Here is a 17,468-nt window from a genome sequence, read left to right on the forward strand (position 1 = left end):
GAATCTCAGTTTGATACCGAAAAAAGTATTCAGCAAAATATTGACTTAGCATGATGAATTTCTGCGATCAATCCATGAAACTGATCCACATTTAAGTTCTATGTTGGTTAGTACAAAACATCATAAAAGTACCTTTAACATATCCTGAAGCCGTCAGAAACTCTATAATCAAATGAATTTTCATGAACAAGAACATTAGGATTAGTAAGAATATGTTTTGTATTATATCGTTTTAATTCATAATTAATATTTTGAATAAAATTAATTTTTTCTGTTATTTGATTTAACAATTAAAATTTTCGCAATTTATGCCCGTAAGGGTGGGGGCGGTGGGTCTCAAGTTATATGGCATGGACTCACACAGCAGTAAATAATAAATATTTGACTTAAAATGGATTTTTTACGCTTAACAAAATTTTGTTGGAGGGGAGGAGGAGAGGGGGCGGGGTGAAAGAAAATGGAGGGAGGGGTTGTGTCCTTAAAGTGGGGATGTATTAGCTTATCCATAATTTAATAATATAAACTTGCAATAAAATATATACGCAATTCTTTTGCACTTGCAAATGTTTGAAAAGACTATTTATTATAAACAATCCACTATTGAAAAACATGAAAAGTCATAAAAATCGACGTATATCATTTCAATACCATACAATTACTCAAATTTGTATGAAAAAAAACATTTAAAAAGCAAAAAAAATAATTTGGCCGCCTGTTTGTATGGAGTTGGCCCATAGTGCGTTGGTTTAAAATGAATTGTGCTTTTAAGCATAAGCATAAGCATAGGTGCCCACCCGCAGTTGCTACTCCGTTATTGACCAGGACCTCCAGAAGTTACATCCACGAGCCGTGGAAGATGAGTGGGTGCTATCTTTCCTCGCTTCGCAACTTCTCAAAGGCCCCTATCATGCTGATCAATACCGGCGCCGGCCACGACCAATGGTAGGGTCACGGGGAAGTGGATGGGAATGTTAGTCCGATACTTGAGTGATAGAGACCGCCCAATCGACTGCTTCTCCGACAAAGTATCACATGAGTTTTGAGGGGTTAGTAGATGGGTATGAGGTCAGGATTCACGAGTGGCAGTGATGTGACCATGAGCATTTTGTTTATCGGTTGAAAAATTTAAATCTTAGGCAGCCGGCTGCGGAAAGATAGATAATTGATTATTTTAAATGGTTTATTTTTATCGAACGCGTGCCAGCCGAGCATTAGTGCTATGGGCTGGACTTATCAGTATAATTTTACTGTTTTTACAATTTAGATAACGCGAGCAAATTTCAAAAATAGTAAATAAATGACGCTTTACTCTTCATAAAATCGATAGTTTGATGAGTTAATACTAAAACTGAAAGTTGGAATAAATTTTTACGATCATTTACGACGAAAATTATCGCGAAAAAAACCGGACTGCGCGTCCCCAGAAGCACTGCAATTATGAAGGCATTATTCAATTATTATGACCAATCACCCCATGCACACAAATAACGACACAAAAGAGACGAAAATTATCGCGAAAAAACAGGACTGCGCGTCCCCAGAAGCACTGCACTTATGATGGCATTATTCAATTATTATGACCAATCACCCCATGCACACAAATAACGACACAAAAGAAACGAAAATTAACGTGAAAAAACAGGACTGCGCGTCCCCAGTAGCACTGCACTTATGAAGGCATTATTCAATTATAATGACCAATCACCCCATGCACACAAATAACGACACAAATGAGACGAAAATTATCGCGAAAAAACAGGACTGCGCGTCCCCAGTAGCACTGCACTTATGAAGGCATTATTCAATTATTATGACCAATCACCCCATGCACACAAATAACGACACAAAAGAGACGAAAATTATCGCGAAAAAACCGGACTGCGCGTCCCCAGAAGCACTGCAATTATGAAGTCATTATTCAATTATTATGACCAATCACCCCATGCACACAAATAACGACACAAAAGAGACGAAAATTATCGCGAAAAAACCGGACTGCGCGTCCCCAGAAGCACTGCACTTATGAAGGCATTATTCAATTATTATGACCAATCACCCCATGCACACAAATAACGACACAAAAGAGACGAAAATTATCGCGAAAAAACAGGACTGCGCGTCCCCAGAAGCACTGCACTTATCAATATCAATTTTCTGCTATATCTGCTAAAAGTCACCCATCATCTTCCTGTCGAATTCAGCATCCACTTATCTTGTCATATCGCACTCAAAAAAAGCCCAAATCCTTCACTTAGCCATCGCATCGTCGTCGTCATCACCATCAAATCCACACCAGCGTCATAGGCTCGTTAACAGTCGTCGTCAGCCACTTTTTCCCCCCGCTGCAGGGAAAGGCTTTAAAATGATGTGCTTTTAGAATACTTATTAAATTTCAGTCCAAAATGCTTTAAACTAGCTGTCCCTTAACACCACAGTACTATGGGGTATTTCCATATAAGCGAGCGGCCAAAAATTTTTTTTTTGCTTTTTTGTGACTTTTTTGTGTTGTTTTTACTTAGTATAATGAAAACAAATTAATTTTGATATTTTTCAATTTTCAAAGTTTAATTTTTGATTTTTTCATATATTTGAGGCCACATGCATTAAAGTGGTGAATTTTAATATTCTTGCTCTGTCTATTTGATGCACGGAATGGCGGTTTATGCTATGTTAAAGTTTCTGATTTACGTTCAATCTCCCTCCCCTTCCTCTTGAGTTAAAATCCACCCCTCTTTGAAGACCCCCCCCCCCCCCTCCCCATCCAATTAAAATTTGATTTTTGCGGTGTTTTAGAATTTTAGACGGTTTATTTTATGGAACATTGTATGGATTCTCGTCCACGTTTTTTGTTGATCCACTTGCAAAATTCACGTTTTCCACGATAAATTCTTCTAAATCAAAATCACAATGTAACCGATTGTCGTTAGATTACTCAAAATATGAACTTCTTCTATGGGCTTTTGTATACCTCGTTTTGAAGCTACAGAACACCATCGGTAGTTTTTCCTCTGTGGTTTTTCCCTGAGTTGATCATGTGATGGTTCTGCAATGTTGTAATTCTTACAAATATACTCGAAAGCAGTTCTCACGTTTCAGAATAGTGCTTCGTTATATCGTACAGGGACACTACGGTATTATTATCCATACTTCAAAAGAACACAACAACGAACTGATATGAATATTCGACGAATCGTTTCTGTAAAATACTTCGAATAGGAATTTCTAATTTTATTAAACATACCTAAGTACCAACAAAGTCATGAATATTAAATCAATTTCAAAACGTACATAGCAGGTACGTCATTTCTGCCTCCGCAGGTAAATAATGTGATTTTAACCAAGCGTATACGCGAAATCATTAATTTCCTTGCATGAATCAAAATGTTCAAAATGGCATAACTCAAAAAGTGCAAATAAGTGCACTTTGAAATTTGGAGACAAGTTAGGACATGGTTCAAATTTTAAGCTGCAAAATTTTCAGATCGCACAAATGCACACAAGCCTCCATTAACAAAGTTGAAAAAAACTAAATTTTGAATAAAAATCCATCTTTTTTGATTTTTATTATTTTTTTTAGCCTATAAAAGTGTGTTTTGTAAAATGTTATTGAAAAGTTGAATCAATTACCTTTCTGAATATATATAATGATGCAGGAAAAAATACATAAACAGCTACACAGTACAACTATGAAAAATAATATTTTTTTTGTCAAAAAACATGTTTTTTCTTACCATTTTCGCCTTTGAAGGTCTGCAATTCAGTGAATTTTAAACCTACAACTTTCAAACTCCGGATTTTTCTTAGTTAGAATGTTTATTTTCGAAAAAAATACCAAAAAAATAATTAGAGTATGTCAGTTTTTCGATTTATGGCCGCCTGAAACCCCATAGTGCACAGTGCTGATATGCCAACAAAAGGTGCTTGACGGAATAAAATGTTGTTTACCTAGTTGTCCCCTGAGATTTATTGTTGAGTTGAAAAAGAATCGCGCGATTGAAAAGTTCTTTTTTTGATTTGCTTCGTTTCGGGCGCGTTATTGTGGTGAAGTGGGATGATTGCGGAAAGAGGAAGAGTTCCGAATGTTCGAGAGGTTTCATCGGTGTGTGTGTGCGCCTTAGAGGCACACAAAGTGGAGCGAAAAAAGAATCGCCGTCAGTTGAAAAAGAATCGCGCGATTGAAAATTTATTTGTTTGGTTTGCTTCGTTTCGGGCGCGGTTTTGGGGTGAATTGGGACGATTGCGGAAAGAGGAAGAGTTCCGAATGTTCGAGAGGTTTCATCGGTGTGTGTGTGCGCCGCAGAGGAACACAAAGTGGAGCGAAAACAGAATCGTCGTCAGTTGAAAAAGAATCGCGCGATTAAAATGTTCTTTTTTTGGTTTGCTTTTTTTTCGCGCTGACATATAGGATAGACCATTAGCGCGCGTTTTTGCATATTTTTTTATTCGATTGTGAGTAGCGAGACCTCGCGGTTACTCTGCAACGTGTTTTCTGAGCCTTTCATTTGATATTTTATTTTACATAAGTCCTTCTTTTATCATCGTTGATTGGAAGGCACGCCGCCGGTTTAGTTCGTTTAAGTTATTGTTTTAATTTCATTTGAATCGGTTACGTAGTGTCCTATTTTCTTTTTGTTGATAATTGTGGATCGTAATAATTTATTCCAACTGGCAGTTCTAGTATTAACTCATCAAACTATCGATTTTATGAAGAGTAAAGCATTTTTTATTTACTATTTTTGAAATTTGCACGCGTTATCTAAATTGTACAATTAGTAAAAATATACTGATAAGTCCAGCCCACTGCAGCACTACTGCTCGGTTGGCACGCGTTCGATTAAAAAACTTTCTAACTAATCAATAATTTACCTTTCCGCAGCCGGCTGCCTAAGATTTAAATTTTTCAACCGATAAACAAAATGCTCATGGTCACATCACTGCCACTCGTGAATCCTGACCTCATACCCATCTACTAACCCCCTCAAAACTCATGTGATACTTTGTCGGAGAAGCAGTCGATTGGGCGGTCTCTATCACTCAAGTATCGGACTAACATTTTCATCCACTTCCCCGTGACCCTACCACTGGTCGTGGCCGGCGCCGGTATTGATCAGCATGATAGGGGCCTTTGAGAAGTTGCGAAGCGAGGAAAGATAGCACCCACTCATCTTCCACGGCTCGTGGATGTAACTTCTGGAGGTCCTGGTCAATAACGGAGTAGCAACTGCGGGTGGGCACCTATGCTTATGCTTATGCTTTTGCTTTGTCCCCTGAGATTTATTGTAAAAAAGAAAAAAAAACTTAAAAAAGTTTTTATTTTTGTAGTTTATGTCCGATGAGCATACGACATTTTCTAAAGCCACGCGCAAAAAACTCGGTTCGATCTTGGTTCGATTTTGACTTCACTCGCTTTATATGTGGATGACAGTCGTGACGTAGCCGTGGTTGAAGCCCGCCCGCCTCATAACACCTTCAAGCCCAATGTTGAAACAGAGGCCGGAGATAGGGTACGTTATCCATTAGTGGACCCCTTTCCTATAGTGGAATCTCTGAAGAGTTTTTGATGAAAAATTCAATAAAATCACAATTTCAAGCGTGTTGTTGTCTACAATTATTTTATTTGGCATGTTCAGCATCATTTAAAACAATGTTGACTGACATTGAATTGTCCTTTTCACCAAAATAAGTGTTTTGAGTTCCACATCTGAAATCAGTTATGGCCACTAGCATTTTCACCAAGGGGGGCGTTACTTCCGCGCTAAACGAGCGATAGAGCTTCCTTTTCGAACCTTTGCAGCGTTCACTTTCACATTTCCGCTTTATTTTGCTTTAACTGGCGTTTACCGCGATAACGGAGCACCCGCAGTCGAGCAGTTTTTGACAGTTCGCTCCATAAGAAATACATTGTAGAAAAAAGCAAAAACTGCTCGAATGGAAATGCTCCACTCGCTTTTTGGTTTACCTTTTGTTGCGTTCACGCATCAGACTGCTCGATTTTTTTTACAGCGAGAACTGTCAAAGGCATATGACAGTTCTCTTTGTCAAATGATTCGAGCAGTTTGTTTTGCTTTATTTTTAAGAAAGTCTGAGGGGGAGATCATCCGTACGTTCCTGTGCCAGCTTGGTTCCCGTTCCAGTGGTTTGAGACGGTTTCACCACTGGTTCTTGAGCCTTTCGTCAGCCTTCCGGTGGAGAAAAGCCATCTCAGGTTGAGAAAATTGCATGAATTGAAGGCGCGAACCGGCCCCCGAAGGATATTTCCTTACCTAAAGCCATCGGAACGCTAAGCAACACTACATACATACCATACCAATCAGCTTAGAACACCATACGCGGTGCCCGTGCTGTATCAAGAAGGTTGATCCATGTTGCTCGGTTCTGGGCTGCAGCTCGCCAGTCTTCTAGGTTTCAGATCTTTCTTAGGTCCGCCTCGATCTGATTTCCCCATCGTGCACGCTGTGCTCCTGCTCTTCGGCCTGTGACGCCATCCGGTCGCGCGCGTTCATAGAGCATCATGACAGGATGGTCTTCGTCCATCCTCGCGACATAGCCGGCCCACCTGAGCCTCCCGATTCTCGCCAGGGTGACGATTGTCGGTTCTCCCAGCAGCGCGTGCAGTTCGTGGTTCATGCGCCTTCGCCACTCGTTCTGAGCTGTACATACTCCACCGTAGATTGTTCGCAGCACCTTCCGTTCGAAAACTCCAAGGGCTCGTTCGTCCTCTTGCCGCAGCGTCTAGGTCTCATGGCCATAGAGGGCAACCGGTCTAATCAGTGTCTTGTACAGGGTCAGCTTCGTGGCGCGTTGCACTCGATCAGATGTCTAGGTTTTCCGTAATCCAAAGTAGGCGCGTTTCGCGGAGTGGATACGAGTCCGGATCTCTAAGCTGGTGTCGTTGTCGGCCGTTACCAGCGATCCCAAGTACACGAATTCGCTCACCTCCTCCAGCACATCGCCATCCACAGCTGAAGGGGCGAGTCTTGGGGGGTCAACGTCCTTTGAGCCCCTCCCTTTCATGTACTTTGTTGTCGTCGTATTCATGGCCAATCCAATTCGTCTTGCTTGCGCCTTTAAGGCGGTGTAAATCATATTCACCGTCTCTAGGTCTCTCGCTATAATGTCAATGTTGTCCGCATAAGCAAGTAGTTGGACTGTCCTGTTGCAAATCGTGCCTCTCGTGTCTATGCCCGCTCTTCGCACAACTCCCTCAAGTCCGATGTTAAACAGCGCATTGGATAAGCCGTCATCTTGTCGTAACCCTTGATGCGATTGGAAGGGGTCCGCTAGCTCTCCTACCACTCGCACGTGGCACATCACACGATCCAAGGTAGCCTTGATCAGCCGAGTCAGTTTGTCTGGAAATCCGTTCACGTGCATGATCTGCCATAGCTGTTCGCGGTCGACTGTATCGTACGCTGCCTTGAAATCGATGAAGATATGATGTGTGGGCACGTTGTACTCACGGCATTTCTCGAGGATCTGCCGGAGCGAGAAAATTTGGTCCGTGGTGGCCCCGCTTGATAGGGGCCCACGAACCTCCGTGCGTACGGTGTCAGCAGACGGCAGAGGATCTGGGAGAGGATTTTATAGGCCACGTTGATAAGCGTGATGCAGCGGTAGTTGCCGCAGTCCAGCTTATCGCCCTTTTTGTAGATGGGACACACGACACCATCCATCCATTCTTCTGGTAGTTTCTCCTTCCTCCAGATCTTAGAAATCACCAAGTGGATCGCCCTCGCCAACTGCTCTCCTCCATATTTGAAGAGCTCACCGGGTAACCGATCTTTACCGGCGGCCCTGTTGTTCTTCAGATGCCTGATCTCCTTCTTCACCGTCTCCAGATCAGGTGCCGGGAACTGTTGGTCAGCATCGGCAGTCCAAGTTGGGCTTCAAAGCCGTCTCCATGCGCTACATCGCCGTTGAGGTGCTCGTTGAAGAACTGCTGCCACCTGTTCAACACCTCGCCTTTGTCCATAAGAAGGTTTCCCTCGGCGTCCCGACAAGTGTTGGCTTGCGGCGCATAGCCTTTGCGGGACCGGTTAACCTTCTCGTATAACTTTCGCGCCTCGTTCTGCCGAAACAGCTGATCCATTTCGGCGCGATCGCGATATTCCAGCTGGCGCTTCTTGAGCTTGAAGACCAGTTGACTTCGAATGGCGACGTCAACCACTTTGGAACTATCAATCGCTCTCAAAGATCCTTTTTCCTTCGACCCTCATCCTCACAAGAAGTCTTCGAATGGATCTCCACACTTGATCCGAGCAAAGCCACGGGTTACGACCGTTTTCCGATAGCCGCCCTCAAGAAGCATAGTATCCTGCTCTCAACCATAATAAGCGACTGTTTCAATGAAAGTATCAGCCATGCATCCTATCCAACATGTCTGAAAAAGGCAATAGTTTTCCCTGTCTTCAAGTCTGGAAACCCCAAAGACCCCAACAAATACAGGCCGATCTCTGTATTGCCAGCCATAAACAAAATTTTTGAAAAACTAATCTTCACCCGACTGAATGGTTTCCTGACAACAACAAAGCAGCTTTACCAACATCAATTTGGATTCCGGCAAAGGATCGACAACAGAAGAGGCTGTTGTTGAGATGATTGATGAGATCTCCAAAACGCTGGATCGCAAGCTCTCTGCCGGTGCTGTTTTTCTGGATCTGTCCAAAGCATTCGACACTATCAACCATGAAATGCTGCTGAAAAAACTTGATTGTTACGGAGTAAGAGGTCATCCTAACTATCTATTGGCAAGCTACCTGAAAGAACGTGCCCAACAAGTTGTAGTGTCTGGCGTGCTCAGTGACGAATGTGCGATCAGTTGTGGGGTACCCCAAGGCAGCGTCTTAGGTCCATTACTGTTTCTCCTGTATGTCAACGATCTATCTAACCTAAAGCTACATGGTATGCCCCGCCTCTTTGCTGATGATACGGCAATCTCCTACACCAGTGCTTCGCCTACACGTGTCGTCGAAGAAATGCGAGAGGATATGGAGGTGGTCCAAGATTACCTTACAAACAATCTTTTAGCCCTGAACATCGGTAAGACAAAATTTATGCTGTTTCGCTTTCCCAAAAGGAAATTGCCAACATATCCGGAGCTAACAGTACGAGGAGAACGAATCGAGGAAGTAGCCACCTTTAAGTACCTTGGAGTGCATATCGATAACCGATTGTCATGGAGTGAACACGTTGAAAAGGTTGCCACAAAGTGCTCTGCACTCAGTGGAGTTCTGAGGAAGTTGTCTAAGTCTGTACCACAACATGTGTTGCTAAAAATGTACCATGCATTCATCCAAAGCCGTTATCAATATGCAATTGCCGCTTGGGGAACCTGCTGCAAAACACATTTGAAAGTACTACAAGTCCAACAAAATCGGTGCATCAAATCAATCTACAAATTACACTACCTGCATCCAACACGTGAGCTGTATACTAGGCCGCAGCACAACATACTCCCGATAAATGGTCTGTACACGCAACGGATCGCTACGGTCATGTTTAAGGCTGTGAAAAACTTAAACCTGCACCACAACTGGCAGTTTAGGACAGCTGAACATCGGTATCCTATCAGAACAGCGCATCACCTACGACAGTCTGACTTCAGGACGGAAACCGGTAGGAAAAGATTCTTAACGAGAGGTCCTCATATCTATAACAATTTGCCGGAAGATTTAAAACAGTCGCAAACCCTGAGTGAGTTCAAAAGGAAGCTAGTGAGTCACATTCGTAGCCATTTAGAGAGTTACATTGTACGTTAGAAAATGTCAGTGTAGTAATTAGTAACTTAACTGTATGTCTTGAATTTCTTCTAAATATGTGCTAGTTTTACCAGTTTTAATCACAACCCTTTCAAGGAACACACTGTGTTCATTAGGGAAGTGATTGTTGTAATGTAAAAGTTTTTTTTTTGAATAAAGTCATTATTGGAAAGACCGTTCTCTGCTGTTTCAGCGCTTGTTTGTATCTGGCCACGTTCTCATCAGTTGCAGCTCTCAGCTTCACCGCATAAGCTGCTTTTTTCTCGTCAAGTAGCCGTTGTCACTCCTCGTCGAACCAGCGCTGCTTTCCAACTCGGACCGTACTACCTAGCGCGGCTTCAGCGACACTGCCGATGGCCGAGCATATTCTGCTCCATCCATCGTTGAGCGAGGCAGTGCCGAGTTCCTCCTCCGTTGGCAGGCTCGCTTCCAGCTGCTGCACGTAGTGCTGAGCCGCAGCCGTGTCCTGCAGCCGCTCGGTGTTGAACGGCGGTGGGAGCCGGCTCCGTCGTCGATGGTACGTCATCGACAGTTTTGAGTGCATGCTTGCACCCACCAGGTAGTGGTCCGAGTGGATGTCCGCACCGCGGTACGTGCGGATGTTCCGTATGTCCGGGAAGAATCGGTCGTCGATGAGGACGTGGTCGATTTGTGTTTTTGTTCGATGGTTAGGCGATGTCCAGGTAACTTTGTGGATGTCTTTCCGGGGGAAGAATGTGCTCCGTATCACCCTACCGTGGGAGGCTGCGAAGTTGATGCACCGCTGGCCGTTGTCGTTCGTGACGGTGTGTAGGCTGTTCGGCCCGATCACCGGCTTGTACATCTCCTCCCTTCCTTCCCTTCCTATGCGGGCGTTCATATCTCCGATGACGATCTTGATCAGCTGTCGAACTTCTGCTCCAGCTTCGCGTAGAACGCTTCCTTCTCGGCATCGGATGATTCCTCGTGTGGGCAATGTACGTTGAAGATGTGATAGTTGAAGAAACGGCCTTTAATCCTGAACCTACACATCCGGTCGCCGATCGGCTCCCAATCTATCACACGACTCCGCATCTTGCTCAGCACCGAGGGGAATGTCACTCCGCGATAACACACTAAAACGCACGAAAACGAGCTCGAAAAGCATCAACGCTACTCATCGTACCGAGTTTTCACATAACGCCACCAGAAAGTAAGTTATCGCAAGTTAACGTGCGTTAAAGCGAGTTAAAGCGGTCAGCGTCTGCTCGATTTTTGAACCAAACCAAATCGATCTTGCAACCCTGCAGTCATTTTCGAGTAGTTTTTTTTCGGGTTTGGCAACCCGTTCTTTGTTTTGATTATTTTCCTGCAGTTTTCGTGAATAAACAAAGCAATCTGTGAGTTTAATTTGTTTTGCCCATTCGGTGACGAAAACGCTGCAGATTTGCCGCCCCGCTGGTGGTCTCACGGGGCAGGTGGAATCATCCCGAGTCCGAGGTACGAGGAGATTTTTGAACCGATGGCGGGTCCAGCGAATCCGGGTTTGACGGAGCAGATACGGGAGCCGAAGAATATGCTTCAGGGTTTGTGGAGGCGGCACATATTAGTGACTTTCAATTTGAGAACCAGCGAAAGACGGTCCACAACTATGGGAGGCGTTTGATTCGTCGGTGGAGGAAGGACCGAGTGGAGGTGGTGCAGGCCGCGTACGACACGGACGGGAAGATGGTGTTTGAATCTTTAATAGCGAATCAGGCGGGGGATAAGAGAAAAAAGTTGAAGATCGCCAATCTGGAAGAAGCTGATGGATTTTTTGGACTGTGAGGCGAGGACGAGGAACTTGTGTCCAGGCCGAACGGGGCCGAGCAGGTTGTGATCGAGGAGATGATGGTCAAAAAGCAGCACCGGAACCTCATGACTGAGAATAAGCCGAACGAGTATCCCCGAACAGTGCTTCCTGCTAGTGGCGGGAACGTCCGACGTCCGATAAGATCATTTGCGTGAGTAGATGCAACAAAAAATAATGGGATAAGAAGCCTCAAATTTTCTTCTCTTTCAGTGGGGCACCCGCAGTGGAGATTTCGTCCAGGAGTACGAACGACATCTGGGCGCGGTAAACTCGATCACCTTCGACGACTAAAACCTGGCGACGCAAAGTCTACATCTGTTTCACGGCCTGTACGAGTAGCTTAGTGCGTACGTAAGTTGGTCCGAATCTACCTGGAGGTTTTAGTGGTTTAATTCTGGTTCTTTCGCAGACCAACAGTATCGCCGTGCGCTGATTCTCGAGTTTCTCCTGTTCCTCGCGGATACGAATAGTTTCGCGGGTGCGTCCAACGGAGGTCCGCTGTTGAATCTGGACCATCGCGAGGACAGCATAAAAAGTAATGGTTTGCCGGCACCGGTGTCTATGCTGGCGGAGTTCTTCAAGGACGGGCAACTCCAATCTGAACATTCCCGAGCCCGGCCTCATCGAAGGGACTCTTCCGCGCAGTGAATTGACCGGTCACGTTTGGTTCAGCATGATGCCCAAAAAGATGAATCACCGACACAAGTGCTAAGGTCTGCAAAGTGCTGCTGCTGTTCCATCTGCGCCAGATCAACAACCACCATCCTCATGCTGAATATGGCCACCAAGAAAATGCTCAAGTCGATCCGCGACCTGGTCTACAAGCGTGACTCCTTCAAGCACCGACATTGCTGCCTCACAATCACAGAAAAGATCGAGCGCTGAACGCACTCAACCAGCTGGGCAGCATTCAGAGAAAGATCAACGGCTCAAGTGCAGCGTTCAGTAAGGGCGGCAACTCCAAGCTAGACGTTCCCAAGCACTGTTCTCGCGCACTGGTCCCACCCCACGGCACATTTGTCCCGCAGCCTCCTTAGTTCGATATGATTTTGTACACTTCATTGAATAAAATCCTGTTTTTTCTGTTGAAACTGTTTATTTTACTTTAGAGCTTAAGATTTATTTATGCAGAATCTACCTGATATTTCCAGGGGTTGTTCAGACATATATAACTAGCATCTGGGCTAAATATGAGCACCCACACGTCTTCATCAGCATGTCAGGTTGTACAGGTAGATCTTCGTTTTACTCCTTGTCGGCCGCTTCCGGCATGTTTAACAGTGTGGCCGAGTTCTTTACCAAGAGGCTCAAGTGGGATCCACCACCTCTGTTGGACGCAACTGCGACGGTCTCCGGAACAACTGGAGCCTGTGCCGGCTGCAGTCGACGCTGTCCTCCGAGCTGGGCAACGCGTCCCTACGCATCGTTATAGTTGTCCATGGTCAGTCTCTCAATCATGCCGTCCTGTAGGGTGAAGAAAAAACAATTTGAGTTAAAACTAAAGTAAGAATAGTGTTTGACTAACCAACACCATGTAGCAGGTCGCGCTGCTCGGTTTGGTCGGCGGCTTTAGCTCTGAGAGATTCCGGCCGGCTCCGATTAACACTACAACAGATGTTCGACCGCTTCGCCCTGATTTTCACCAGCCAGCTCAAGGATAACAATGGCCACTTCCAGGTTGCCACCACTGTACTCCTCTGTTCCTTCAGACTGCTCGCCACCAGTAGCGCGGCCTTTCGATTCCCGGCGTACACTTCGCGGCTGTTCCTGGCCAATCCTTTTTGCAAACTCCCGCACTGAAAAGGCTGTCCCCACCACGAAATAGACGAAAGACCGATCCGTCTCGAACCCTTCGCAAGCGCAGGAAACGGTTCCGACGGCTGACCTGTCTCCACCGGTTTTGCTTTCCGCAGGTTCATCGTGGTACAGCTCCGTTGGCAGGCTCTTCGCACCCAACACCGGCCCCGGAACACGCTCGTTTCCATTAATGTTCCGTCCGGAAGTTGCATTCTTTTAAGCCGAATCTTGCTTCCTCCTTTTAGGGCGCCACCGTTTTTTTTGACCACCATCTGTCCGGTGACGGAGAAAAATTTAGCAAAACAAACTGCTCGACTAATTTGACAACGAGAACTGTCATTTGCTCTTGACAGTTCTCGCTGTCAAAAAAATCGAGCAGTGTGATGCGAGAACGCAAGAAAAAGTAAGCCAAAAAGCAAGTTATCGCGGTTAACGCGTGTTAAAGCAAGTTAAAGCGGAAAGGTGAAAGTGAACGCTGCAAAGGTTTGAAAAGGAAGCTTTATCGCTCGGTTAGCGCGGAAGTGACGTCCCCCTCGCTCAGCACTATGAAGCCGGTTCCCAGCTTGTTTTCGGCTCCGCCGCTCTGGTACATGGTGAGCTCCAAAGCATCATCCTCCCACCTCTCCGCTCCCTTCCAGCACATCTCCTGCAGTGCTACAACATCGAAGTTGCGGGGTTTGAGCTCGTTCAACAGAGCGTACTCTTACCCATCGAAACGTAGCGATCTGCAGTTCCATGTTACGAGTTTCCAATCGGTGTCCTTTTCGTGCCTAGGTCTATGCTGTTTGTTCCGGATCCTTATTCCTTCTTGATTGTTCGTAATGATGTTTTTTTTTTTTTTTTATTTATTATAGAGACTTTACACCATTGTGCATTCATCTCTTCAAGGTGGATAGTGAAAGAGGAAAGATTACAGAGTTTAAAATCACTTTCAATAATTATTGATCATTGCATGGTGCTTTTTTTCTAACCATTTCTGTCTATGTTTCCAATATTTCGGAGTATTTAGAGAGTGAATTATCAAGTTCTTCAAGTTTATCTTCGTCCTCTTCTTCCAGGGATTTAGAAGTTATTTCACAACACTTTTTCTTATAATATTTCGCTTTAATGACATCTTCATCTTCTTCATCTGTTGTTTCTTCTTCAGCCATCTCTCGTCGATTTGTTGTCAATTTGTCATCCGCATCCAAATATGCCTGTAAGCGCTTCCGGGTTTTGCGAGTGTGCTTAGAAAGCACGGTCTCGAATCCATCGTTGTCTTCTTCGTCAATTTCACTTGTTTCCATTGCCTTTTGTTCTGGTTTACTGTTGTTGCTTTTATTGCTGCTGCTGCTTGGCTCGGGTTCAATCGGTTGTGTACAGCTTTTTTGGTCCACCTTTTTACTCGAATCCGCACATTTTTTGTTCTTTGCTTTGAGTTTGCAAAGCGATTTTTTGCCTATAATCGTCACTGCTGCAGCAGCATTGTTTACAGTGATTGATTTCGGCGTTTGCTGTTTCAGCAACATCCGCAGGGTCCGAACTCCATTTGGGATCCCTGGGAAGAAGTTAATCCAGCGGTCGTTGGTGATGGTCAAAATTTCGCCGTATTTACTCATCACTTTGACTACGTCATCATTGCTTATGCCTAGAGGTAGGTCAAGCACACGAACTTCCGTAGCGTTGTTGTCCAGGTAAATCGGGAATTTGCAACCCTGATATTCCAGAGGTTTGTCGATGATGGACGAGGCCATTGCTGAGTCGGCGAACTGCAACACGGCTATTTTTCTTCTATTGCATAATTGCAATGCTCGCAAGTTTTCTTGGTTTACTTGAAGGTCTGCGAGAAACAGACGCACACAGACTGCGGACTGGCGTTGAGAATGCGACTTGTAAGGTCGGCGGTTACTTTGCAACTGTTCGTAATGATGTGATTTTTGGTATGCAGCCGGATTGGGGCTGCGATACCTAGTCTCGGGGTGGGGCTGCCACCTTGAAGCTACCGAGACCCAGCTCCGGTTTTCTCTCGATACCGTAACGGGGGCCTTTCTCACGAGGCCTAACGGCATAGCTCAACCGGTGAAAATTTTGCGGAAAGAAAGCCGCGGACATTCCGCCAACAAGGGCCGTCGTGCAAGAAATATCGATTGCAGTCGATGCAATATCGCAAGATTCAACTCAAGAGTGACTCAAGCAAATCCATGTCTACAACTTTACGCCGGGCGACCATCCTAGCCAGTACGACGCAAGCGCTAGCAGCAACTACCAGAACCGCTTCCCTTACTGCCAGCGCAAGGTGTAGTGAAACATGAAGTGCCCCTCCTATCTCGCGAAGGTGTATGCAACCCAAGTCTGTGCCAGGTTGGAGCATTAGGGTGTAATAACAAAATCGATTTTCCAGCACAGCAATTTTTCAGTTCCTTTTGGAGTCCTAAACAACTCACCAAAGTTTGAGAAAGATTGGTTAAGTCCTCACATTGCGCAAAGCGATTCAATTTTTCATATAAATTTGTATGGGAAAAACCTTTTTTTTTTTTGATATTAAAAAATCCACATTTTACGCGATATCAAAACCGGATTCATATTCGGATGCTCTGGAAGGTGCTCTATAATTTTCCCGAAGAGAGTTTGGTGCTAACTTGCTCCTATAAAAGGAGACAACGTGTTCAAAACTCGTCTAAAACGTGTTTTTTGCTCGAAAATCACGTTTTAGACGAGTTTTGAGGACGCTGTATCCTTTTATAGGAGCAAGATAGCACCATACTCTCTTCGAGAAAGTTGTAGAGCACATTCCAGACCATCCGAATATAAATCCGGGTTTAATGTAGCGTGAAACGTGGATTTTTTAAATATCAAAATCTAAAAAAAAAATGTTTTCCTCATATAAATTTATATGGAAAATTTAATCGCTTTGCGCAAAGTGGGGACTAAACCAATCGTTCTCAAACTTTGGGGAGTTGTTTAGGACCCCAAATGGAACTGAAAAGTTGCTGTGCTCACTAAATTTGAACAACTTTATTTTTTTTCCATACAACCATATTACACCCTATTGGAGCATCTTCATAAAGCATGCAGACGACCGAGTTCATCTCGGAATAAAGCGTCAGGATCGTCTCGCAGGTTGTGGCCTTCCTCCGCGGCAAGGTGATCATTAATTGAGCAGCTCAAGGTTGTCGGCAAAAAGTTGAGGTTCTCAAACAAACAAATCTGTAATCATTTATTTAACCAATTTTGATAAATTGTAGTGTGATGCGTTTGCATTTAGAAATAAATCTTCCATTGAAGAAATCCAAACTGTTTAAAAAATCTTTTTCGTAATTTTATTAAATTGTTGTACATCTGAGGAGACAGCGGGACAGGTTGTGGTCAGGTCGGTTCAAGTGCAGCTGGATTGGAAGAGCTCGTCCCCGCAAGTCGATATTCTGCGGCAGCTAGATTTTTTTTCCACCTTCTTGCGCATCAGTTTGATGGTTTTTTCGATGGGTTCAAACGTGGTCTCGGGACTCGGGAACGTCCAGTCTGGAGTGTCCACCCTTGTTGAACACAACCAGTACCACATCCAGCACTTCGCTGTTGATCTTTAAAAAGAGAACGCCCAGCAAGCTGCAGGATGTTTCAAAGTTGTCCTTGGTCGGGGTGCAGCTTGACGCAGCCGCGTTTGACGACCGGGCTGCGGATCTACTTGAGCAAGGGGTAGCCGTGAGTAATGTACGGGTCGGCAATGCGCAGCATGTTGTTGGTATCCTTGTTGTTGGTATCCTACAGGGGAAATTGAGGGTGTGGCTTAACCAAATTCATTGGCATGTTTGCTCAATGGAGAATTCGACCTTCTCATTATTGACCAACATTTTTGAGAATGATTTGGGAACATAATTTTGATATTCCAATAACATAATTTAAAGTTTCACGACAATGGTTCGAACCCATGACTTCCGATTTTGAGGTGTACTCACTACACCATACGGAAAGTCATGAAGAATTGCAGAGGTCTGCATAATTTAATTCATGAGGTTCATCGATGCTTCTCATCGAAACGGACCACTTTTAGTAGAACAAAATTACAGGTTGAGGTTGTTAATTTGGTTCATATGAAACAGCAGCAGAACTTGATAAAGAATCCTTCC

General features: G+C 44.5%; 2 protein-coding genes across 2 annotated transcripts in view; both read right to left on the minus strand.

Annotated features, from left to right (window-relative positions):
* The window catches only part of LOC119766164 (organic cation transporter-like protein), a 328,301-nt gene that overhangs the window by 34,941 nt on the left and 275,892 nt on the right, over window positions 1-17,468 (minus strand). The window lies entirely within an intron of this gene.
* On the minus strand, window positions 13,015-13,638 carry LOC119767135. Its single transcript, XM_038254874.1, has 2 exons — window positions 13,217-13,638; window positions 13,015-13,159 (listed from the first exon to the last, which is right to left on the minus strand). Exons 1-2 carry the CDS (start codon window positions 13,635-13,637, stop codon window positions 13,089-13,091), a joined length of 492 nt encoding a protein of 163 aa, XP_038110802.1. The 5' UTR covers window position 13,638; the 3' UTR covers window positions 13,015-13,088.

The sequence above is a fragment of the Culex quinquefasciatus genome, chromosome 2 (genome assembly GCF_015732765.1).
Source record: "Culex quinquefasciatus strain JHB chromosome 2, VPISU_Cqui_1.0_pri_paternal, whole genome shotgun sequence".
Classification (NCBI taxonomy): domain Eukaryota; kingdom Metazoa; phylum Arthropoda; class Insecta; order Diptera; family Culicidae; genus Culex; species Culex quinquefasciatus.